Genomic DNA, 26,580 nt, shown 5'->3' on the forward strand with positions numbered 1-26,580 from the left:
ATCTAGCTTCAAGACGATCTCCTCTTGTCTACTTCCGCCTTCGCTTCGCTAGCCAGTAAGCATTGATTGGGTTATCTAGCAGCTTTGTTTTTAGTTTTTTAGACGTCTGGGTTACGTATACTGTGCATAAAACTGTTGTTTAAAAAAAATGACCATTTCAATGTGAAGCAGGTCCTAACTAGTAAACTTACATAAACAATGAAATGCTGCTTAAAAATTCCCTCTGGACGTGTTGTAGGATATATAAAAAATATTCTGCTTGGAATAGTAATATGTGCCTAATATGTTTTTCCTCTAAAAAAAAAAAAAAAAGTACAGTTACCTCATTGAAAACTTTAAGATTCCATATACCCCTTCTCCCTCATTGAAAATACAGAATTAATGTTAACTGCTGGATAAAAGAGGTCTTCTGCTTTACTGAAAAGCCCATTCTCAGTGCATGTGCACTGGAGGCTTCAGGTTTCCATGTCACACTTGTGTAAGTTGCATATTGGACCACAATTAGCCCCCAAACTAGTTGTGATGTCCCAAATCATGCTTATAGGTCCACCCCTTTAACTTAGATTTTCAGTGAGCACAGAGAAACTTTGCCCCTTCAGCAGATGAATTTTAAATCAGCCTTCTAGTGTCAAACTCTGCATATACATCATTCTGCACAGTGAAGCACAAACATCCAAGAGGAGTAACAATAAGCAAAACATATTTTTGAGTGTGCAGGGGACTTAAAAAACATCTGAAAATCAAATGTCAGTGTCTGCTGCATGTAGTGAGTGCCTCTCGTGTATTGCCATTACATTCTGATAATATATGAAAGGCACAAATTGGGGCTAACTGGATAATGGGGATAAAACTCACATTACACCAAAGCTCAGTGGCTGACACACTTGAAAGCAGACCACTACAGTCTCCCAGAACAGTAACCAATCTCCAGTCACCATCATCACAACAGCAGATAAGTTCATTAAATTATACAGCAATTGGGCCCAACATGATCCACACCGAGAGGCTAAAAGCACCGAATAAACGCTTAGCAGCACAGGTTAACCAACAGCAGGCGTCCAACTAGACTGGCTTGCAAAAGACAGGAAATTCCTGACCAAGAAAGACCATAATCTGTCTCTCCACATCATGGTAACTCCTCTCAGGCAAATGCGTAAATTAGCACAGCTCAGATGGGGATTCACAACATCAGAGGCTCAGTCAAAAAAGTAGACAGAGAAGTTATTTAAGACTGTAAGACTATATTGAACTGAGTGCAGAAAAGACTATGTCTCTGTGCCACCTTGTAATTTACAAGGTCAACAACTCTTTGTCAAGAAGAAGCAAACTCAAAACTAGTCACCAAAGTAACTATAAATTGTTTTATGTAATCCCACCAAAGTTGTGTGCATCAGCATAGTTTTCAGCTCCCAGATCATCATGAATAAATGGGATATACAGGTAGTCCAGTGAAACATCAGCCACCTCCTATTTATGGATGATAAAGCTTTATGCCACAAATTATTGAAACATTAGCTTGTTGATCTACCTTAAGATCTAAAGCAGTGACAATGCTTTAGAGAGTGGAGTGGAGTCATGCTGGAGTGGAGAAATGTGAGTCAAGTCAAGTCCATTTTTATTGAAATAGCCTAGCCCAGTATCACAATTCACAAATTTGCCTCAGGAGGCTTTACAATCTGTACAGCATACAACATCCTCTATCCTTAGACCCTCGATTCAAATAAGGAAAATCCCTACACACATACATACAAACACAAATACGAACACACACACACACACACACACACACACACACACACACACACACACACACACACACACACACACACACACACACACACACACACAACAAACTTTAACAGGGAATGAAAATGGAAGAAACCTCAGCAGCAACACAGGAGGGATCCCTGTTCCAGGACAGACAGACATGCAGTACATGTTGTGTGTGCAGAATAGATCAAGATATAGATAAATTGATAATATATAGGCTATGAAGAATAAGAACAGGTGATAGTAAAGAAAGGGAGACTAATTAGGACTGAGTGGGTAACTTGTATTCATATTTATTTCAAGAGTGCTTCCGTCATCCTTCCACTGTAACGGTTTTTCATGTGTGGGAACTATCTTGATCTTTTGTACTCTTTGATTGGGCTTCAGGATTTGTTGCCATTGATCCTTCCGGAGCCAAATTTGAGGCTGTACAATTACTGTATCGTAACTATGAATCGATATGGAAATTATTGTCACCATGGTTCGTACAGAGATTATGTCATGCTCTTTACTTCAAATACATTAAACTTCACTACTATTGCGCCCGTGAGGTGGAACCTTGTGTGGTTACATGTTTCGTTCCGAGTTGTTTTGCGAGCGGACACGTCTCTCGTTCAACGGTCGATGCGCGATATTAAGCAGAAATGTGTTTAGCTTGAGTTATAGTGAGCAGTTAGCACAACTGACGTGAATACAGACAGATAGGGTATTTTTCTAGACATGCAGTAAACCTGTTGTAGCGACTGTCAGAACAGCTTTTACCATGTAAGGTCGTGTTAGGCTGCTCAGAGCGATGCTAACGACTTTATTGGACATAACCGTAATGTTAGCGTTTGCGTGTTTGTAGCATTAACTTATAAAAGCCACCTCAAAAAGTGATCTCCGCGTGTCTGCATCCAGAACCTCAGCCTGTGATTTAAAACCACTCACAGTAAGTCAACATAAACAATCAGCGATGCTTGTAAAGTAGCATTTTGTTTAAAGTGTCATTGTTAAACAGTGGCTAACTTATGTAGTATTTACTGTGTAACTTATATTGATATCCTTACAAGTGTTGCTTTGCAGTGTGTTGGCATGTATGGAAGCCCATTTCAAGGCAAAGAAAAATCGACAAATATAAGGAATGTCAAAAAATATAAAACTATTCATTAGTCAAAACTATGAGACCTAGGTTACTGAGTTAATATCTTTAAATTCAATCTCATAATTATAACTAACTACAGTATGTCTTAGTTGAAATTATGTGATAACATGTTTGAGATAATATGCCAAAATTTTGATTTGGTCAAAATTACATAATAGCAAGTAAATAAAACTGACGTGTTTTATAATCACAATTACATATCTCATAATTTTGATTGATCAGTTGACCTATGCTCTAAAAATGTTGACAAAGAAAAAACAAATTTGACTTGGTAGGGCTGCAACTAACGATGTTCAGTCTATAAAATATCAGAAAATTGTGGAAAATGTCGATCACTATTTCCCAAAGCCCAAGATGACATCCTCGGAAATCTAGTTTTTAGTCCACAGCCCTAATATATTCAGTTTACTGTCATAGAGGACTAAAGGAACCAGAAAATATTCACATTTAAGAACCAGGAATGAGAGAATTTTTTTTAGTTTTTCTTACAACATTACTCAGAACGATTAATCTATTATCAAAATAGTTGGAGATAAATTTTCTATCAATCGATTAATCAACTTAATCGTTGCAGCTCTAAACATGAGTATTTCTGTTTTATTTGGTACCTTGTCCTATTAAAAGTGGCTTTAATCCATATATTGCATTTTCTTTGTCATTTCTCAACAGATTCTCAACTCCGTGCCTTTCATTTCTGCTTGGGATGCCTAATGCCAGTGCAAGGCCGAAGCATGGCAGGAGGACCCGAAGGCGACGCAGAGAGGATCCTGCCAGGAATGAGCTGGTGTCTAGTTCACTAGAAAGTGCCCAGCAGTGCCTGTTCAACCAAGATTATGGAACTGCATTTGTGCACTACCTTCTGGTCCTCAACCTTGCACCTGTCTTTAAGGAGGTTGCGAAGGTAATGACATGTTTACACCACAGTCTGTGTACATTTACTGCCAAACATTGTGCACACATAGCCCGCCAGAATCATACATGTCATACACTTCAAACAAAGTAATCACTGCTGGAGAACAAAAAGATGTATCATTTTTTAACACAATTTTGTGACCTCACTCTTGCAGGAATCCTTCAGGTTCACTCTCTTCAAATGGGCAGAAGAGTTGGACTCTGTCGGCCGCATTCAGGACCTCTTTGACTGTTACGAACAAGCGTTGGAACTCTTCCCTGCCGATGAAGTCATCCTGAACAGCATGGGCGAACACCTGTTCAAGTATTCTCTCCTCCTCTGTTTACAGAATACATTATCACTCCTCTAATTACACATGCAAAAGTGTTATTACTTTTAGATGAAATTTCTGCTTAAACTGTTTTTACACCATGAGTCTCTTTTTATTATCCAGAATGGGATTTAGAGATGAAGCTGCAGGTCATTTCCACAAAGCCTTGAAACTGAGACCGGACTACCCAGAAGCCAGGGAGAACTTCTATCGTGTGGCCAACTGGCTGGTGGAGCGCTGGCATTTCTTAATGCTCAACGACCATGGAAGGAACCGGAAGTACCAGCAAGCCATCCAGAAGGCTGTTGAGAGCGGCTGTAACACTGTACTTGACATAGGTACTGGCACTGGGATCCTTGGGTGAGATATTTTCCATGAGACTTTGGAAACTTTTTTATTTTTTATGCGTGCTTTGTGGGTTTGAACACGATCCTTATCAACCTCAAATCCACACTTAGCGGTAGCATATTCTTCAGGCCACAGCTAGAATAAGACCTGTGTTTTAATGCATGTGTTGTATTGTTCTGATTTCCTGGTTGTCTCTGTTAAGCATGTGTGCCAAGAAGGCAGGGGCTGCTGAGGTGTACGCCTGCGAGCTGTCGAAGACAATGTATGAACTGGCCTGTGAGGTGTTGACTGCAAACGGAATGGATGGTAGGATCAAGATCGTCCATATGAAATCTCTGGACATGGAGGTGCCAAAGGACATCCCACAAAGGTGCAGTGTACGCCTAAAATTTTTGACACTTATCCTACAGCTACAATACAATAAAAATGTAATATTCATGCTCATGTTGAAAAATCTTTTTCTTTTCAATCGTGTATGTTTTTGCTCCCCTGTTAGGGTATCGTTGGTGGTGACGGAGACCGTAGATGCGGGATTGTTTGGAGAGGGCATCATAGAGAGTCTCATTCATGCCTGGCACCACCTCCTGCTGCCTCCACAGGCAACACAAGCACAGGTCAAAAAACCTAACTTTGTTTTTCAGTTGCTTAGTTACTGGTTCATCTGTGTAACTCATTAGCATCAAGCCATTGTGCACAGCATTTTTCCACTGCTGCCTCACATAGAGCCATCTCTTCCTATCAATGTCTTATTTATATAGTTCTTGGCATCCAAGTTTGTTGTCAGATGTTTCCCCAAATTTACTGCCATATTACTTGTTTTATTTTTTATGCATGAATTATATAATTTTATCCTAGGTGTCCTATTGAAGTAGCTGCTGTAGAGACCAGGTTCTATACAGGAATTGTAAATGTTTAATGCAGTCTGCAGGATAATGCTGCCTCACACTACAGCCGGTAATCACTGATGAGGTAGGAATGTACAAGTCAGCAGTTACACGATATATGATATTGATCTAAATGGAAACAAAATGACCCATTACCAGGTGTCCCTTGGGTTGATCCAGAGAGAACTTAACGTCAAACATTAAGACGAGCATGGTTCCATGCTCAGGAAAATTGATGGTAATAATTTCATAAATTTGTAAAATAAAACTTTTTTAAGCTTTGAAAAAGATGTAAAATTGAAAGCTGTATCTCAGTTCAGGGTGTGGGCTAAGTGGACACGAGGGCCAGAGAGGTATCCTCCCCAAATGAGATGGTCTAGCCTCACAGAGACCCAAACGAAGGATGCATTCAGGAACCTTTCAATGACTTGTAAAATTTTTAAAAATCCAAGATTTTTACCAAGAAGTTGCTCCTAAACAACAATGCACCAGGCAAGCAATTGTTATTGATATCCAGCTCTTATAATACATCCATGGTAAAAACATGTAATAAATTGGAAAAAGTTCCATGATACCGGCATCATGGTTAATCTGCGGATCGGGCAGGTCGGGTGTCATAAATATTAACATTCTGCTTAATAGCAGATACGTGGCGGGTGGTGAGATAATATTAATATTAATAATTCATTAAAGTAAATAGTTGTCTTGCTTTATTTTCACCTTCTCTCTAACTGGGAATGTCTCAAATCTTTTTTCTTTAGTAAAACTATTTATATCGCAGTAAAAATACTGTAAGAGTAAAAGTCTTGCATTCAAAGTTTTACTTAAAAGTAAAGAGAGCACAGCTCAGGACAATGTACTTAAATTTACTTAACTTGTGTTCAAGGTGGAGCTTTTAATCCTTACCATTGTATATTATTCTGGACAGTTTCATTAATAATAGTGCATCATATTGTATTTGTCATAATTTGTGAATAAAATTTGAATCCGCAACATTACGTATCCAGTAACATTTAACTGTCGGGTAAATGTAGTGGTACAATGTTTTCCTCTGAAGTACAAGTATACAGTAATATTTTTTAAGTGCTTTTTGTAAGTTATTTCGGTGTATAATGAGTTTGAATAGTAACATACTTCAATATTTTTCGTACCTAAACATCATAATAAATCTATAGATGTTTGGGGCCCTTTTAGTTGGAGGCCCCAGGCGGTTACTTAGCTTTCCTAATGGTAAAGTCCGCCCCTGTACATCAATACAACACACAGAATAAAGTAGTAGCTTCAGGGAATGAAGACCTCAGTACAAAGACTGAGACAACTGAGACTGAGACACAGAATTTTTTCCCCAAATTCTGTTTTTTCCCAAAAAATTTTCCCAAACTTTAGGACAGTTCTTGGACATTGGTGAAAAAAGTTAGTCTTGAGCCCTTCTTACTGTGTAAGGTTTTACATTTTACTTAAACACATAATGGATAAATAGTATGCCTGGTTAATTGTAAACTCTGTATATGCAATCTACTTCCATGTGGAGTGCTTTCATCATAAAAAAAGCATTTGTGTCTTGTTCCAAAGAGCGGGGAGAATGAAGTCAGGGAACCATCTGCGACAGGTCGGGTCATCCCTGCTGGAGCTACTGTGTTTGGAATGGCTGTCGAGTGCCCTGAGATCCGCCGCAATCACAGGTACTTTATTCACACGTTTGTTCCGAGAGAAGCGGATCAGTACTTGTAGTCAACCCTTTTGAGACAGCAGCACAAGGTGTCTGGACCCAGCATTCGATTGCTGTTTCTGTCTCATACAGGCTTCGTGTGTCAGAGGTGGGCGGTCTGTCCATGGCTGCAGCCGGGGAGCTCCGTAGTCCAGTGAGCTGCACCTCTCTGCCAGATGACTCCATGGAGCCTTACACTACAGAGAGACTTAGCAGAGTGCCAGGAGGATATAAACCACTCACAGAGCCGTTCACAGCCCTCAACATAGATTTCAACAACGTGCAGGTGAGCAGAATAATTCTTTCATTTTGTCTCTGTTGCCCTGAGTCAAGCAGAATAATGTAACCAATTAATTTTCAAATAGATAATTAACTTGACCATATTTCTATTGGTCTCATGGAAATAACATATTGGCTGCCTCATAGGCCTAAATATTGTGCATTGGTGGCTACTTATTTAGCTAGACCTGCAGGGATTGTCTGATTAATTATCTCCCAGTCCACACCTGCCAGATTGGAGAGACAGTGTTTGTCTGCCAGACAGTACCTGCTGGATAATTTGTTGGTATTCATCAAAGAGTATTTATCCACACATGCAGCAGGGACTTGCAGACATGCCCAGTCAGTACATACGTAGCCTGATGACAGATCTGTGACGGATCTGTGTACAGAATCAGTGAAGCAGACTCATGTAAGCAGAGTGATGTTTGGATTCATTTGCATTGTAATTCAGACTGAACCACACTCAATCAGCTGAGAAAAAACCCATGAAAAAATGGAATCATGAGCATGTCTCAGGAATATGACAGTGAGCAGGACTATGGACTACTTGGATGTTTCTACTGCTGCATGTTTGTGTCATGTTGCATGGAATAGTTTATTTGAATTATTTCATCATCAAGCTTGGTAGCTGAATTTGAACAGTTTTCCCTATAGGATCTCAACAATTTTCAATTTTTTTGCCAATTTGAACTATTTTGAAATAGTCTTTGATGTACCTGCAAATCACCATAAAGCTAGTGGCCACAGTCATAGTTTTGAATGTGTTAGAGAGGCTGACGGTTGCTTTAGTCTGCTGTAACACACAGCATGCAGTATTAAGTTGTATGATAGAGATGTCTATTAGTTCACCCACTACTGTAGCCAGGATGTCCAGAATATAATTACACATGGGTCTTATTTGGCCAGTTGAAAATATGTAGTCCATGAGGTTTGGAATTGGATTTGTAATTTATTAAATCTATAGAATATTAGGTATAAATACATGTAAGACTGCTATACACACACTATACTAATCCCTCTGAAACTTCATTTTATTTTTATACTTACGTACTGTATATTGCACCTTTTTACACACCTGCTTTCTCTAAATTTCTGTAAAACTTGATTTAGTTTTTTTATATATCTAACACCTGACATCCTTGCTTTTACTGTTCTGTATTTGTCACCTGTAGGAATTGGAGGGGCTGACCTCTAGGGAGGTTCAGCAGATCCGCCTGCTTGTCACGCAGGAGGGACAGCTGGATGCTCTGGCCGTGTGGTTCCAGCTCCACCTGGACGAGGAGAGCAGTCTGTCCACCGGACCCCAGGAGGACACCTGCTGGGAGCAAGCCATCTACCCTGACCACAGCACCAAGGGTAAGATGCAGTACACACACAGGGAGACATGATGGAGGAAGATTCTTCCACACAGCTGCACTGCATGGTACAATTAAGCAATTAACATTCAGTCATGCTCTGCAGCATGCATAAAAATGATGAAGAGGCCCAGCTGATTCTGATTTTGTATCAAGATGGCAGGAGGAAAAGATCTAAGTGACTTTGAAAAAGGGTTCATTTTTGGGGCACGGATGGCAGGAGCTTCAGTCACAAAGACTGCTCAACTGGCTGGTGTTTCCATAGGAACAGTGACTAAAGTGACATCTGCAGTTAGATCTATAGGAAAGTCGTCAGTAAATAGAGTCGGAGATTGTGGCCGACAGCACACATTTTATGACCGCGATGCTCGTGCATTAGTGCCATATGAAGGAAAAACAGAAGAGCAACTCTTCCACAGGTAACTGAGAACATCAATGCAGGACGTGATCACACTGAGTCAGCAAGAACAGTCCGTCGACAATTACATAGAGAGAGATATTATAGTAGGGTTGCAGTGCATAAACCCCTCATTACAAAGATGAAAGCAGATTTGAGAGTTTAGTGGTGCAAAAACCATAGGCAGTGGACTACAGAGATGTGGGGAAAAAATGATATGGTCAGATGAGTCATCACCACCATATTCTCAACAAGTGGGCGAGTGCATGTGTGGCGTACACCAAGAGAACCATACAGCCCTCAATGCTTGACCCCTACTGGTGGCTCTGTTATGCTGTGGGGGGCATTTTGCAGGTATGGCTTGAGTCCACTTGTCCCATTAGAGGGAAGGGTCACTACAAATCAATACAAAGTTGTTCTGAATGATCACCTTTATCCTATGATAAAAAATTTCTATCCTGATGGGAGTGGTCTCTTCTAGGATGACAATACCCCAGTTCACAGGGCACAAGGGGTCACTGAATGGTTTGACGAGTATGAAAACGATCATATGCTGTGACCGTCACAGTCAACACGTATGGGAGATTTTGGACTGACGTGTTAGACAGCGTTCTTCACCACCATCATCAAAACACCAAAATGAGGAACATCTTTTGGAAGAGTGGTGTTCATCCCTCCAGTAGAGTTCCAGAGACTTGTAGAATCAATGAAGCTGTCCTGGCAGCACGTGGTGGCCCATCACATCACTAAGACTCTTATGTTGGTTTTTCCTTTAATTTGTCACCCGTTTGTATTTATTTTCTGCCCAGCATGTATTCTGTACTCCCATGTATCATGCATTTCCATGTTATATCAGATGAGGGCACTGGATACTTGCTAAGCAACACACATAAACTGATAAGAACTGCAGAAAGTTTTAATTGCTTTCTGTGCATTAAATTAAGGGTGTCAAAACTTCCTGAGGGCACTGTATATCCTTTTCTTTGCTATGACATCATGCCACCGTGAACTTAATAGCCACAGACACTCGGTGACGTGTTCCAGTTGGCATCGCAGCACATCATCTCTCAGACAGGGCTCAGCAGCATTTCACCGCGCTGCTAATTGGCAAGAGCAGCATCAAGGGAACCGCCAACATTCCCGGTGATCACCAACATCCGTTTTCCGGCCGCTGTGACGTGTGCGCCGTGATCGCCTGTGACACTCTTTAGTGTTCATGAAATTCTTATAGGCAATAAATATGCATTTTTCCCAAATGCCTCTGATGAGCCACGCACTGACATGAAGACATGAACAGATGTTATTCCTGTAGGAATCCTTTCTGTGCCTCTCCCCCTCTCTCCGTGCCTGGTCCCCTGAATCTCATTTCTCTGTTGGCCTCGCTCGCTCTCTCGCTCGCTCGCACTCCCTACCTCTCCTCTTTTCCTCTTTCTGCATCTCCTGCTTTCCTTCCCTCTCTTCCTCTTTCCCCTCATTCTTCACCCTTTTAAAATGTTGTCAAAGATGCTCGTTCCATGCCAGCTTAGCGTTTCAAAATCATGATAAAGACATTATGAATAACAGTGTTATTTTTGTGTATTTGTGTCTATGTAGTGTTCCTTTTTATTTAATTTTTAGGTGTTTTAGTGAATTTTCTTTTTTACAGCAGGTGTAGATGAACCCTTTAGTTTCACCTACACTGCTCCAGGGCTGGGTATCATTTGAAATTTTCCAGTACAATACCTGATATTTGATACTGATACTAAAATTATATTTTTTTGATACTTTGCTTTGAGAAATAAACATTTTATCACATTTAAGGCTATTTTTCATTTAAATCAGGGAACCAGGGAAGATTAACTTAACAGAACTACAAATCTGACCAGACATTAAATCAGTATACATTCTCTGTGATTCAGAAACATTTCACTCAGTACCAAAACAGTATTGCACAGTATTGTACCAGTACATTGATCTGGTAAAATCCAACCTAGTCAATTGTTTCCCTCGTTGTTTCTACCCAGGTTTTGTCCTGAAACCTGGAGATGAGCTGATTGTTGAAGTCTCCTGCCGTGATGCCTTCCTGAGGCTCTGCAGTGTTGCTGTGGTGAGAGATGGGCATGAAATCCATCTAAACAAGCGTCTGGATTCGCAGCACTCTGGGAGCCCCGTTTCAAACCCAAACCCAGAGGCAGAGCTGTGCAGTGCATTAGCATGTCTACAGACTGACCAAAATCAAACCAAAGATTTCTGCATGCTGGAATGTTCAGAAATAGCGCTCCTGAACAATCACGACTACCATCAGAGTTTTCGCAGCGCGCTAGCCAAACTCATCTCCCAGCTGAAGGTTGCATGCCAAAACGAAGAGCCAGGATCAGGTGTTCAGTCTGACCTCGCTGGTAGGCCCCTTTTCTACGTGCTGGATGTGTCAGAGGGCTTCTCTATGCTCTCCCTCATCGCTGCCAGCCAAGGTCATGTAAAAGCCTACAGCTCTGTGGAAAAGAAGAAGCAACAGGAAGTGCTGAAGAGACTGGCTTGCTCCAGTAATATCCCAGAAGAACATCTAGAGTTCTGGCTCAACCACATGGAGGACGAGCACGGGATGCTGCAGAGGCCCTCCAGGGAAAAGCTGTGGAGCGCCATCATCCTGGACTGCGTGGAGACGTGTGGTCTAATCAGACAAAAGCTGATGGAGAAAGCTTCACTGGCCAGGTAAATGAAGTCGCCAAAGCAGAGCACATTGGGAAACGGAGTTCAGCACATGCCTGACATGCTCTATGAGTTTCGTGTGTTTATTTTTCTTTATTTGAATGCTTTTAGATGTCTGAGAGGAAAATATATTTTCAGGGAATAAAACCATCTATAATCTTTATTAGGTGTCTGCTTGAAGAAGGAGGACGTGTCTTCCCAGAAAAGATTGTGGTGTATGGTATGCTGGTGGAGTCAGACACGTTGCTGTTGGAAAGTGCTGTCCAGGGTCAGGAGCCAACACTGGGATTCAATATTGCTCCCTTCATCAACCAGTTCACTGTAAGTGTACCTACATAAGCCACTGCATGTTGAGGTATACGTATTTACTTTGCATGTAAAGATCATAGCTTTTTTTTTTTTTTTAAAAAGAAAGGATCAAAATTGAATCTCAAGAGATATTGTGTTGTTTTTTATTCCATGCATTCTTCTTACTTGTCAAAACTTGGCGCCTACATTACCCACAATCAGGGCTTGACATTAGCGCCCGCCCAACCGCCAAATGCGGGTAGACTCCGGCAGTGGCGTGTAACACACTCACTCTTATTATTCCACTTTGGTGGGTGGCACTCCGTGTTGTGAACTCTTTTGTCATAAACTGGAGCAGGGCTGCAGATCGATCCGAGGAAAACTGCTGTCAGCTTGACTCCCAGCGAGCATTGCTTTTCCTACAGCCACTTAGAGGGCTGATGAATGCCGCCCCCCCTCCCCTCACTCCTACCCGCTCTCCTGCTTCAGCTACAGGAGCATGGCCAGGTCACTTACACACACACACACACACTCACAAACCTTACTGCTGCATCTACACACAGTTCACTTTCACTTGTAAGGATATTAACCTCTCTCTCTCTTACACACACACACATACACACACACAGACACACACACACACACATAGCTAGCAAGACAAAAAATTAGGAGTTTATGATTCTGTCATTTTGAATCAGGAAACAACTGAATTAATTAGACAAAAATAATTTGTTCTTTACTGCAGAGATTTCTTCTACTTTGTATAATTTGCTGTTGTTAATAAATATTTAAATAGTTTTTCTTAACAACTTTTTAAAAAAATATATGTTATTGGGGCATTATATTATAAGGACAGTGTAGATATGACAGTAAATGAAGGGAGGGAGAGGTGGGGGGCCACGTGCAACAAAGGTCTGCTGTTGGATTCGAACGGCTGACGTTGCGGTTATGTGTCATGTGTCTTAACCAGTAGGCTACCGGAGTGCACCTAAAACTTTTCAAATCTGTCGTCTTCAGCACCAACTGCCGCTGACTCAAGTGACATTACTTCCCTCAGGAAACACAAAAGGCTTTGTAAAACATTTTCACATGCAGTGGAGTTCCCTTTAAGGTCACTGCAGTGTTTGGGCTGCGCTGTGACCACTGTTTTTTTTTTTTTTGTGTGTGTGTGTGTGTGCGTATGTGTGTCTTAAATCTTGGCATTGAAAAGCAAAAAGACATTCGCTACCTTAACTGAGGTAAACAACAAAGGATGCCACATCACATCTTTTGCTTGCTTCCTTTTCTCTGTGAAAAATGGGTAAAGGTTACATCATGAGCAACAAAGCAATGAGTGAAAAGCTGATGGCGTACCGATCTGCAGATTGCAAAATGTCAGTTGAAGGCTTTGTTAAACATGACATTTAAATTAAAACACCTTTTAAAACACTTTCCTAGGCAGGCACAAATCTACACAACAGTCCCTGAAAATATGCCGTAAAATGTGATGTACTATATGTAAATTGCTACAGTTTGGTCAGCTTTAATGGGATTTTTTTAAGCCATGTACTGCACACAAAGACAATCACCTGTTGCAATGCAGTCAGTGGCTCAAATCAGCATCTGTTAAATATCAAACAGCATTGCTCATGCTGAAGGAATTTACAGCATAGTTTTCACTGTGAACTTTGTTAACCCCTGCATCCAAATGAATCCATAGTGGCTTCATCCAATGAAACTGCACTGTGTTACACTGTCACTTCTGCAAGTGACCAATTAGATTCTGACTTACCAGTCTGTGTCACGTTTTGACAGTAAGTTCCAAAGTGACAGAGCCAGATGATTTAAATATTCATTCTGATAAATTATAATACATTCCAGTAAAGAAATGCAAGAAATATGTTGGAGGCAGTTTAAAAACAGTGACACCATTAGGCTTGTTTTTCAACTGTAAAATGTCCTATTTAGTGCATATAGTAATTTTGTGGCAATCATAGAGTAACTTAAGTTATGGGATCCCTATCAAACATATGTTTTACAGTTTTTAGATGTGAGGAATATCGGCCATTGTGTAGTTATATACAATGAGGACTGAAAGTCTGAGACCATATTAAAAAGCTCTAATATTTTCACACAAACCTGGAAATAACCAGAAAGTTTGAGGTTTCAGACACATTTTAAAACACAAGAAGTTATGATGTAAAATAAAGAAGAAATATTTAAGATTCTGCACTATTTCTAGGTCAGCAATCAAATTTAAATACATTTGTGGCATCGACCAACTTAACTCCGTTGTACAAAAGGTCAGATGTCTTGAGTTGTATCCCTTCCATTGAAGGGTTCGGATGACACTCAGGTAGATTTGATCTACTCATCAGAGGCTCGTTCAAGTAACTCAACCTGCAGCCAGTGTTCACCTGTAGCATTGTGATAGTGGGAAACATGGCATCAGAACAAAGTGAAAGTGTCAGAAGTCAAATTGTTATTCTAAGCAAAGAGGGACTTTCTCAGGGTCAAATCATGACTACACTAATGGTTTCTAAGGGGACAGTACATGGAACTCTAAAATGCTTTGCAGAAGCTGGATCAGTTGTAAACAAAGCATAACCAGGCAGACCAAAAGTGACCACACCATCAGAAGATCAATAAATCAAGCTTAGTTCCCAGAGAGAGAGAGAAAAGCAACTTCATCACAGATACAGAATTTGCTAAATAAAGAATGCAAGACTCCAATCAGCTGAAATAAAGTCAAAAGAAGGCTGTATCTCAGAGGACGAGTAGCAGTTTCTAAACCACTTCTCAAGAGGGGAAACAAGGCCAAGAAATACCAGCATTGCATAGTGGATGACTGGATAAAAGTCCTATTTACTGATGACACTTATGGCAGTAACAGAAGGGTGTTGAAGCCATAATGAACTATGAGCTATGGTTATAGTTAAAACTTGGGGAAAAAAAGGGAGTTAAATGTATGAAAGTAAAATTATTTATATAAAGCAGTATACAAACATGCTATGTTAAAAACGATATGTTTAAATATGAATGTTGAATCTGCGGTGGCTTATTGTTGGATTGGATTGGATCGTGTGTCATCAACCCTGCTCAAACAGTGGCTTACTGAATTTGGAAATTGTTGGAAGCCACTATATTGGGTGTAAGTAAGGAGACAAACAGGAGCAAGAACGATCAACAGACGGTGAAACATGGTGGTGGGAATATTCAAATCTGGGTGTGTTTTTACTACTCCGGAGTTGGACACCTGCACCGAACTGACTAACCACTCCATTCTTCAGAGACATGCTATACCTTCTACCTTCTGGTTTGCATCTCCCTGGAGGATTCATATTGCAGCAGGATAATGACCCCAAACACACCCCAAAGCTTTGCAAGAACTACTTGGAAGACCAAAGAAGACCAAGGAGTCCTGACTGTCATGGACTTCCCTCCACAGTCACCTGACCTCAAGCCCATTGAACATTTATGGAGGCATTTGAAGACTGAGAAAGCCAAGCATTCTCTGACATCACAAGAAGCTCTTTGGAACATTGTCAAATCATGCTGGGATAACATGGGTCATCAGGCTTTGCACAAACTCGTGGAGTCCATGCCAGCTCGAGTGCATGCTGTCATTAAAGCAAAAGGGGGACATACCAAATACTAAGATATTCTGAAACACATGTACATTTTTCAAAAGATTTCAACTTTTCACTCAAATTGATTGACAGGAACTCACATTGAAGCTCACTGTCGAGCGGAAACTTATTCAGTCTTTACAACACAAGTTACCAAATCTTCCTTTTACACATCTCTGGCTGCTCATATCTTGTATTCTGTCTCATGTTACTGATGCAACAGTCAATCTCATGGTCCTGATGCAACAGTCAATATTGACAGTTTTCACATATAGTATTCTGTGTTTGTGATCTTGCGTCATTCACATTCAAAGTTTAGACCATTAGGTGCAAATGTGTTGCCTGGGGGTATTGTTAAATATGATTGACATATAGTGCATTACTATAAAAGCACAAAAAAATCTCACAACAAATTTTTACTTGCCTCAGATAATCAGTCAGACTGTTCATCCAGTTGTTTTGTTTCCTACCATATGTGGTTTGTCTTTTGTTGAACAAGGTATTTCACTTGGAATACTAAGGTCCAGGACTGTGTTTTCTTTTGTGCACTCCTCTTTGATGTGTGCTTTCCAGCTGCGTGAACGAAGGTGCAAAACCTCTTTGAATTCTTTTTCTTTATTTGGTCTGGAAATTATATTTTTTTTCTTTCTTTTTTTTTTTTTCTTCCAACATCATGTTTGTGCTCCAATTTTACAGGCCCTCGCGGGACGGTCGTTTGTTTAAACAGATGTTGTCTTTGAAGCCCTCAGTGGAGGGCACTTTTCTAGCACAACTGTCACACAAGACACAACACACAGCTTGGCCCAAGACATTCCTACCTGAATCCATCAGTACACATTACATCAAGCACATCAAACAGCGGGGCTCTGAGGTCTACACAACTGTGACAGGGAGGAGGAAAGATTCTTTTGTTCTGCAGTAAAGGAAACGGTGCCACATTCTGTGCCACCACTTTCATTTCTCCCCCGGCTTTTTAGTCTGTGGCCCTGCAGCCGAGGCCTATTTGTCAAGTTTTGGAGAGTTTGAGATGGAGGATGAGTTAAATACCGGTGCCATCATCAGCTGTGAGTCAGGCTCAGCATCACTTTTAATACACTGCAGTGTTCCTTTGGCTTTTCTTTGAAACCTGAGCCCTTTATCTGAAGTTTTCATCCAAATCTGTATCATGAGCAATAATATGCAACTTAGATTTTTTTTTTTTTCCTTTCTGTTTTTCTCAACACTTATTCATAATGTTAGCAGATAGTCCTTTCTTTTGACTGCTGCTAACCCCTCACTTGACTGTATGATTAGGGCTGCAAGTAAGGATTATTCACACAATCGATTTAATCTTCTGATTATTTCTTTTGAGTAATTGTTTTGTTCTGTAAAACATAAAAATGTCCATCACAATTTACTGGAATCCAAACAACAGTCCGAAGTCCAAATATATAATTCTTTGTAATGTAAGACAAAGAAAAGCAGCAAATTCTCAAATTTGAGAACTCGAAACCATCAAATATTTGTTATTTTGCTTACAAAAGGACCTAAATGATTAATGGATTACCAAAATACTTGCCAATCGATTAATCTTTGCAGCTCTAATCTTATGTCTCCCTTAGGTACCGGTCCATGTGTTTCTGGACTTCTCCACCCTGGAGTGCAGGCATCTCAGTGAGTCTGTGGAGCTCTTTGTTCTTGACCTTATGAATGCCAGCGCAAACTACACCAACAGAGAAATCAAGGTAAGGCATATGTTGGCCTTGGAGTGCTACGAGCTTGATTGGAATAAGTATAATTAAACTTCAATGAAACACACAATGTATGCGTCTCCTTTACAAGCTTACTTCACCTCCTAACTTTGCATTTTTGGTCCTGCATGAAAGCAGCATTAAACCCACTTCTTGAGTTGAGGAAGATAAAACTGAGATAAAACTTTGTGTCCTGGAACAGTTTGAAATAGTTTTGTTTCGGAACATTAAAATATTTTTGTCTCATCTAACATGAGGTGCAATGTGAAATATTCCCAGGCATACCAGCTGTTCCCCAAAGTGCTGAAATATTAAAATGCAAAAATATTTTGGTAAGGGTAGAATCAAAAAGAATCAGCTCCCCATTTTGTCATAAATTATTTTTAAACTATTTTTAAACTAACAGAAGACAAGTGATTAACAGGTAATTGGAACAAGCTGTAGCTGACCATTCTTATGTACTATGAAGTATCTTGTTAAGCAGTAATCCATGTTCCCCAGGTCCAGGCTACGTCAGCAGGCAGAATAACTGCTATTCCCTTTTGGTACCAAATCCACCTGGACCAAGACATCAGTGTCAGCACCCTCAGCCAGAACTCTCACTGGAAGCAGGCAGCTGCCGTGCTGCAGCAGCCCCTGGAGGTCCGAGCCGGAGATTGGGTCCGCCTCGCAGTGAAGCTTCACAAGAGCACCATCTCCATAACGGCCCATATAGAGGATGTCCCCGGTCAAATGGAGTAATAATTTCTTACAATGTAGTTATAAGTTGCATTTTTATAAAAGTCATTCCTCAACAAATTCAGTCCTATTGGCACACAGGATGGATGCATTACATCCTTTCTGATATCATTTAGTTTGCCCCTTTTTTTTGTCATTTCTCATAAATGTAATGCCAATCTTCAAATTTGCAAGTTTTTCCAGACACACATAATCTGTTTTGAGATTGAGTTAGAAGCCTGCATGACCTGAACCCGTGCTTGTGCCAGTGGGATGCTGATTTATCACGATCATGAAGAATTTGAAACAATGAACCTCCAAGTTATGTTTAAATTTGTAAATTGTGCCATAAGATCATAGGACATTTATAATTTGTACTTATGAATATATTGTTTGTAAGTATATCAGAAATATTATTATCATTCCTTGATTATATAAAATTGGTTGGTACCATAAAAACAAAATTAAATAAATGTGACATTTTCTTAATAAATGCAAGAAAAAAAGAAATCTGCTATAGTTAATCTGGTTTATTGAAAGTTTTATTGAAGAAACTGTCGATGGAGTTGAATTAAAATGTGGAACATGTGTTCTGATGTAATGCCGTCAGTTTTTATTTAAAAAAATAAAATATGTAAGGCAATGCAACATGCTTTGGCTGCACATGATGCAGATTATGCTGTAGGTATGATCTATTTATGTATTTACGGACACATCAAACTGATATCCCACACTGTACATGTAACGTTGATATCCCTGCACAAATCCATATAAGTCACAATGAAAAATAAGCTTGGAAAATCTACAGGAAAGAATAAATGGCTTAGGTGTGGTGGCAGCAAAGTTATTGCAGTGTAGAAGATAAAGGATGGAGAACATCTCAAATAAAACGGATCCCGGAATATAAAAGCTGATGAAGTGGATGGACTAGTTCCACGGCACACAGAACAAGGCATCTCAGAAGACTAGTAAATAAATTTCTATTTAACACTGCAGAGTGAGCTGTATGCAGTAAAGCGATGACAGCATGAATTTAGTACAATGTGCTGATTGTACAGTAACAGAATGAATGGTGTAAGTTGTTTTAATACTTGGACTATACCTGAAGTATCTCCTCAAATACTGATATTTTTTGTAGTGTTGTAACATAGTCAGTTAAACCCAAGTGTACTGATCACCTGAAAAGGCATAAACTGTCAACTCTCACCTCAAGTTTATTTCAGCATCCCAAAATACTTAATGCTGCTTTAGATCATCATAAATCATCAGATTATTTTTGTCCTAGCAACTAGAGGATGTGTATTCAAGAGGGAGGGTATGAAAGAAATGTGCTTTACTATAGTAGATTTCCACTGATAATTACTCATGTCCCCTGAAATCACTATAAACCAATACATAGAGTGCATATTTCTTTTTCTAATCTGTAACATCTGAGATTATGATATGACTTGAGTTGAAAAAAAAAAAGTGTGATAATTTCCTACTTGGAAAGAATACATGTGCATGTTTCACTCAAGACTTGAGGAGTAACGTAGCCTCACATCTCAAGTAACACGACATCACAAAGACTGGGTTCGCTGGATAAAAGTGTGCTATTTTTGACGCATGTTTGAATTGACCTTTCCCGATTACAATGGAGAACAACCATTCTGACATAGTCTATTGAGCCATATAACTCCCAAGTACAACAAAAAAACGTCATAAAATTTGCTGAACATTCTTGGAGCTGTCACAGGCAGAGAGGTCCATCTGGTTTTGCATTTGTTGGCGAACGTCTACTAGTACTTGGGTGATGTGCCCTTTTAAAAAAGTTCTGTTTTATGTTGCATGAGTGAAGTAATGTCTGAGGAAAGATGGCAAGGCTGTAATTGGGTCCTGCCCAAGCATGTCTGGTAAGAGTCTGTTGGTGACATCAACATTGACAGTAGGCTAGGTGATTACGATCAGATCTGCCTCTGTCGGTTCTTTGGTTTGGTCGGTCCTTTCTTCCTCCTCCGTTTCTTCGCATCTAGCTTCATATCCTTCACCCCAAGGTGCAGAGCTGAGCCCAGCAGGGGCTGACAAAGAGTGCGGGGTGAGGGTTCTCCCCAGGCCCTGGTATTGACCCTTTGGTGACACCGGGTTGGATGCTGCCTCTGTGATGGCATCTTGAGAGCCGGAAGATAGAAGACCAGATCGCTCACCGTCACTCTGTGCCTCGCCGAAGTAGAGTTTCCTTGGACGACCCATAACTGTTCTCCCTGTAAATTAATCCAACAGAGACTTTTTAAGAGTCGTCTTCTCCATGCAGGAGAATATGAGAGATACATGCTTTTTAAACACAACTGTGGCAGTACACCAATAGCCAGGAGGCACTTACCAACATTGCGAACTTGTTCAGAAATGTCTGCTCTGACATCGGAGATGTCCCACATTGCCATGAAAGAGTCAAAGCAGGAGACCTCCTCAGCCTCCTGGATGTACGGCTTGTAGGTGAAGCTGAAGTGATGGGCAATGGCTGCCAGAAACATCTCCACACATATGATGAAATCCTGAAACAGGACAGTTTGATGTATGTTTGGTTATGTTTCACACAGGTAGTAAGACAACCAATATCAGATACTTGCAACAAGTTGAACAATTCAGGGTTGAAAAATAAAATCATTCTGTCGCATCAACTCATTACACAAAAATTATTGTCACTTGCATTTTCAAATAAATGAGCTTTATCTTACCTGTAGACCAGTAGCAACAGCCTCCACACTCTGCCAGTCCCATGTACGTTTCTCTGAGATAATGCCCACTTTCACCAGTAAAGCAATGAACACAGCTTGCCTGAGAGAGTTTGCATAATATTAGCTACATCACAGTAGTGTAACAACAGCTCATACAAAGTCTATAAAAATATTCAGTTTAATGAAGCAATAGCCATGTCATTATGTTTGAACAAACTGAGTTTTACCAGAATGAGACAAACACCACCATTTTGACACAGAGGAATTTGCCCACTGGTTTGATTGGACTCAGTTCCTCTCTCAGAGCCCTGTAGAACAGCACCAGACAGTACATGGCAAACTACATAAAGAGAAGGTAGAGAGAGAGAGAAAAAAATATTAGTTAATCTTAATGTTTAACTAAAGGCAAATTACATTAGGACCTATTAAAAAAGCAGTAGCATTACCAGCTGTGACATATTGTTGAAAATGACCAGGTATGTCCATGCATTTGTTGAACTAAAATTGCCTTCATCATACACTTCACAAAGCTGACAGATCCTATGAAGAAGAAAAAACAAACACAAGAGATATCAATACATATGGCTGACAAAAAGCCGTGATTGGTATTTAAGAATAAAATGAAATACATGAAGAGTGGAGCTTACTTACAAGGCAATCACAGTAGTGACGGGTCGTACGACTGTGTACTGCAACACTCCCAGCTTACATCTCAACAATAAAACCCTGAAGAGGAAAGTTTTTAATTTGAATAAGAAAATGCATTTAATTACATCTAATTTGGCTGATTGTCAGTAAAAAATCTATTGTGTTTGAGATCAAACTGAGCCACTGATGATCACAGGACACATTGGTAAGTAGATCCTCGAGACAAGGATAATGACATCATTTTAACATTGAAATACCAAACTTTTCCTCAACATCTTCTCAGTCAAAATTCATATTATCAGCACGTACAATGCAGCAAAACAGCAGGGATTGAAAATAACAACAGGACAGCATTTAAAAAAAAGAGATGGCGCAGTTGCTGCTGACCAGGCAAATGAATAGTTTAAAAAGGAGAACAAACGGATCCTCTGGACAAAATTAGCCACACATAGGCATGTTAACCAATTACTGATGTTGCCTGACTGAAGCTAATTTGAAACTGGTGACTGTTATTGGGTTGTCTGCTTTGTGGTTTATGAGAAACTTCAATAAAATGCAAACACAAGAAACAGACATGTTGCCTTTTTATTACTTACTTATGTTCAGTTAATTTTCTCTCCAAAATTATAATGCGATGTGTGTGATGTGTTGTTTGCCACATAGTATATACAGCAGAGTGTCGTGAATAGTTGTCTTCACCGCCTGACATGTGACCAATGACCATGGTTTGAGTAAACAGAGCGACAACAGGATAATGCAGGTCATCAAATTTACTGTAAAATGGTCCCACATTGATTGTATATGAGTCCTTAGTGTAAAAATGGTAATATTATTAAGAGAACTCACTCTCCCATAGGCCAGGGCGGGCAGCAACAGAGAGGAGGCAGATGTTTCTGCTGCTCCTGGACCTCCAGCATCATCACCAGGCTGGGGTACTGATTTTCCAGGTAGTTCAGCAAGAAGGTCATGAAGTTGTAGATGACAAAGGCCTCATAGCACTCTCTGCACGTGTCCACATAAATTGCTATATTGGGGTATTTCAGTGCAATCCACTGTAAGATTAAAAAAGAGAGGGATTACAGAGAGAGCGAGGATATGATTGTCAAAGAGCAAAGTGTGTTAAAATATTCTCTCAAGCTTATTCCTTGAGAAACTGTCTAATAAAGAAAGTTAAGTAAAATGTCTGTTATTCCAGTGATACATACATATGACCTAGGTATATACAGTATGTGTGTTGCACAACGATTTTGCTAATATAATACACAACTCACGCTGTCCAGGCTGTAGATTGGGACCATCCATAATATCCTAGAAAAACAGCACAATAAAAAACACAAATCATTAAAAAACACTTGAAGGATATTGCTCACAGATGACATGATTGTTGACGCCTTTACCTGATGATAGGTTTCTGAAGCTCCGGCTGAGTGTAGTGAACCAGATGCTGGAGGATGCCCCATAATGATATGGGTATGGTCATGAAGACAAATATCCCAGCAATGAACCATGCTTTGTTATGAGTGCCAACCTGTCATTACATGAAAAAAAAAAAAAACAGTCAACACATAAACATCTGACTTGCATTCAAATCTGAGAAAAGTAGCAACCTGGACACCCAGAGTGTCTGTTAACTCTTCAAAACCAGCGATGGAAGCGGTACAAAAGTATTATCAGAAAATTGTACTTCAAGTATCAAAAGTACAGTAAAAGTGTTATAGATATTGCCTTGTGGGATTATTATTACTTTACATTAATATGTGAGTAGCATTCTACTGCTGTAGTCAGTCAAGGACGTTTCTGTTTTTCAGTCATAAAATCCATAAACAGTACAAGAGTTGACTCTGCAATGAAGTGAAATGTCAGTTTAACATGGAAGTACTCCAGTATGGGTCACAATTTTTCAAGTTTGTCTTAAAACAACAATCAGGTGCCCGTATAAACAGTGAAAGATGTTTTCCTCGCTGTAATCATTCCTCCCGTTCTTACTGGCTATTAAGAGATCCCCTTTCAATGTAAGTGACAAATCTACAGCATGTCCACAGTCATTTTGTGCAAAAATGCATTTAAAAGTTTATCTGAAGCTTATGTGAGGCTTCAGCAGTCTGAGTTAATCATATCAAGTGGATATCTGTCACATTTACAGTCTTTTTAGCATCAAATTCCCTCTTTGTGTTTCCCTGTTGAGCTGCGGTGGAAGTTTAGTAACAAAAAGAGGGACTTGGGCACTAAAAACACTGTAACGTTGAAAGATATCTACTTGATTTGACTAATTTGCACACTGAAGCTTCAGATGAGCTTTAGATAAACTTTGAAATATATTTTAAGGCTTGTGGATTTTGGCCCTCATCACTTACATTGTGAGTGCATTGTGAAGGGATCTATGAACAGGAGGAATGATTATGGAAAGAAAAACCTATTTAATAGTTAATTTGTGCAGCTGACTGTTGTTTTACGACATACTTGCCCTTTATTTACAGTTCTTGGGTAAATGTTCTCAGTTACATTCCTTCACAGTGTAAAACCAACAGAGCACCCAGAAACTTGACTAAGCAACATGTCAATCAAAGCCGTCGATTGTGAGAACTGACCTCTGACTTCTGTAGTTCCCAGATGCACAAAGGCAGGACGACTATTAATAACAAGATATATAACACAACGACCAGCGGACGAATCCATCTTCTCCAGTTCCCACAGGAACAAGGCATCTTGACATGAAGCCGCTGTAAAGGCCTCTCAAACTGGACGCAGATTCAGTGAGTAAACAGTTCAACTCGTCTAAACGTTTCTGACGCTCGACACATTAAACGTTAGCTTCGCATTGTTACACGTCCTACAGCTCACTGCGACCTAAGACAAGCCCTCGCTGGTCCACATGTCAGTTATATCCTTCACCAATGTCGAGTTTCATTCATGAGGGCAAAGCTGCGGGATAATTATCAGCTCATATGACTCGATGTTAGCAAGCTAAGTTGCTAGGCTAACGTTAGCTTGTCAGCTCTTTCACCATGTAAACAACACAGATGATCCATGCTGTCTCAGCTGCGGAAATTATCTGATTAAACGCAATGAAGTATAACTCTATACTGATATAAAATAGATAGTCTAGATAAATGCACACTTAAAAGTCTTTATAGATGGTTTGCATTCGTTGGTAGCTCAAAACTTTCCAAAGAAGTAATTGCAGTTAACTGTGTATTTCCTGCTGTTGGCTAGTCCCGCCTACAATCTAGAATCTGATTGGTGGCATTGAAGCAACTGGCCAATCAATGGAGAGAGTTTGCTTCCGTAATCTGACGTTACTTGTGGATAGTCTGGTTGCCCTGCATCCTTCTTAACTACGTGATCTGTGCTTTCGCCACCAGATGGCAATGTGAATTAACAATTACCTGAAAACCAGAAGTGAAAATGATGTGGTATCTTTTTTTCAGCGAATATGTTCCAAAACTCTTGTTTGTTTTTGGAGGAGGTGTTTTAAAACAGCACAATTCAGACATGTCCCTGTATTCACAGGTCTCTTCATGTGTGTCATCTTCAAGTGTTTATAGATCATATTTAGGCTGTCCAAATCTTCGTGAAAGTGCATTTCGTTTGGTCTATTTGTGCAATTGTTCGCTCACTAATGGCACTAAAATGCTGTTTGAAATATAAACAGTATTAAAAGAAAAAGTTTCGCCCTATAAAGATGAAAAAAAAGTTACAACAAAAAGATTTTTCCTTTTGGTATTTAAAATAATGTATATATGATAATAATTATATATAAACATTGACAATTTTGGACTAAACTACAAGATATCAGATGAGTAAATGTGATGGTTTTGCTTCTCTTTCCGATTGTACATTTAGTTTTGTTAGGCCAGATGGAGCTTTCTAAGGCCAAGGCTAAGATCAGCATTTCTGGACTAATATTGTGCAGCATCTGTTGTGTGAATATTAACAATTAATATTAATTTTAATCAGTCAAACCTTTTTCCAATTAAACCTACAATTAATTCAATAAAACTAAACCTAACAATGTGTGTGTCATATGTTGAAGTTGTGGATTAAACTACCAATCATACCAATTATTTAAAAGTGTAAAGTCAATAAAAGTGCATCCATAAAAGGCTTCACAGCAAACATTTTGACTTGTCATAGTAGGAAAAGCACACGTGTTACAAATAACATTAATGATGGCTCCATTGAATTCAGGTGTCCCAGTAATACATAACACATAACATTTTCATGTGGGCTTTTCCTACTGTGACATGTCAAAATGCCTTTGTGCAAAAAAAGGCACAAACAGAAGGCAAGACACTGTTTGCATGATATACAAAATCAAGAAGGACCATATCATTCCAATATGTCAGTAAATTGATGTTAATGGTGTAAGTGATGTTAATTTTACACAAAATATTCTGATATTCTGGTCCCTGGTTTTAGTTTGACAAGAAGTTGTAATGATATTTTACATAAAATGCCAAAAGCAAAAGAACTATCATCCATCGTTCACTCCCTTCAGAAGTCTATTTATCTCAGAAATGCAGAACTCCATTAGCAATTTGCCATGTTTTTCAAGGTTATTTTTGTTTAATCTAAATCCAGCATGACCAAAAGTAATTCAAACCACCAATCACAAGCTCCTTCTTACCTTTTGGCCCTTGTGTGCATGTATGTGCGCGTGCATGAGTATATTAGTGTATGTGTGTCTTCCTGTAAATGAGGGGAGGCAGAACTTTCCTTTCTGTTGCACCATGTCTCCACTGCCCCACAGCCACAGAAATCACTGGTTGTTGCAGGACAGATTGTTCATAAATTTTGAATTGATCCTTTTGGCTTTTATGAATTAGAAATAGTCTTCGCCACAAGTCATGCAAGCGAGTGCCATGGTGGATCGCTTGGAGGGATTGCCATGCAAAGTGGCATACAGGGTACAGCCATGTAAGGGCAGGGTAGATAAACATATGCTTTGTTTCATCAGACCCAAAACATAGTTTAGCATAAAGGAAGTGGCGTCCATCACACTGTATCATAGCCATAACTGTAGGGTGAGGTGACGCATACAGTATGTGCTTTGCAGAAAACACACAGAATGGATAG

The 26,580-nt window shown here is 39.7% G+C and overlaps 2 protein-coding genes across 2 annotated transcripts; one reads left to right on the top strand and one right to left on the bottom strand.

The window, feature by feature from the left end:
• The first annotated feature begins 2,339 nt into the window (after positions 1–2,339).
• On the top strand, positions 2,340–18,738 carry prmt9 (protein arginine methyltransferase 9). The gene is made up of 13 exons (XM_042432272.1): positions 2,340–2,701; positions 3,584–3,815; positions 3,982–4,130; positions 4,261–4,497; positions 4,688–4,855; positions 4,982–5,099; positions 6,942–7,051; positions 7,171–7,363; positions 8,532–8,715; positions 11,115–11,802; positions 11,967–12,120; positions 17,297–17,419; positions 17,927–18,738. Exons 2-13 carry the CDS (start codon positions 3,618–3,620, stop codon positions 18,164–18,166), a joined length of 2,562 nt encoding a protein of 853 aa, XP_042288206.1. The 5' UTR covers positions 2,340–2,701; positions 3,584–3,617; the 3' UTR covers positions 18,167–18,738.
• tmem184c (transmembrane protein 184C) lies at positions 18,667–24,728 on the bottom strand. Its single transcript, XM_042432280.1, has 10 exons — positions 24,093–24,728; positions 22,902–23,032; positions 22,776–22,812; positions 22,351–22,556; positions 21,508–21,582; positions 21,303–21,396; positions 21,084–21,196; positions 20,857–20,956; positions 20,502–20,673; positions 18,667–20,382 (listed from the first exon to the last, which is right to left on the bottom strand). Exons 1-10 carry the CDS (start codon positions 24,207–24,209, stop codon positions 20,072–20,074), a joined length of 1,356 nt encoding a protein of 451 aa, XP_042288214.1. The 5' UTR covers positions 24,210–24,728; the 3' UTR covers positions 18,667–20,071.
• Positions 24,729–26,580: the final 1,852 nt, after the last annotated feature.

This window comes from Thunnus maccoyii, chromosome 2 (genome assembly GCF_910596095.1).
Source record: "Thunnus maccoyii chromosome 2, fThuMac1.1, whole genome shotgun sequence".
NCBI classification, from domain to species: Eukaryota; Metazoa; Chordata; class Actinopteri; order Scombriformes; family Scombridae; genus Thunnus; species Thunnus maccoyii.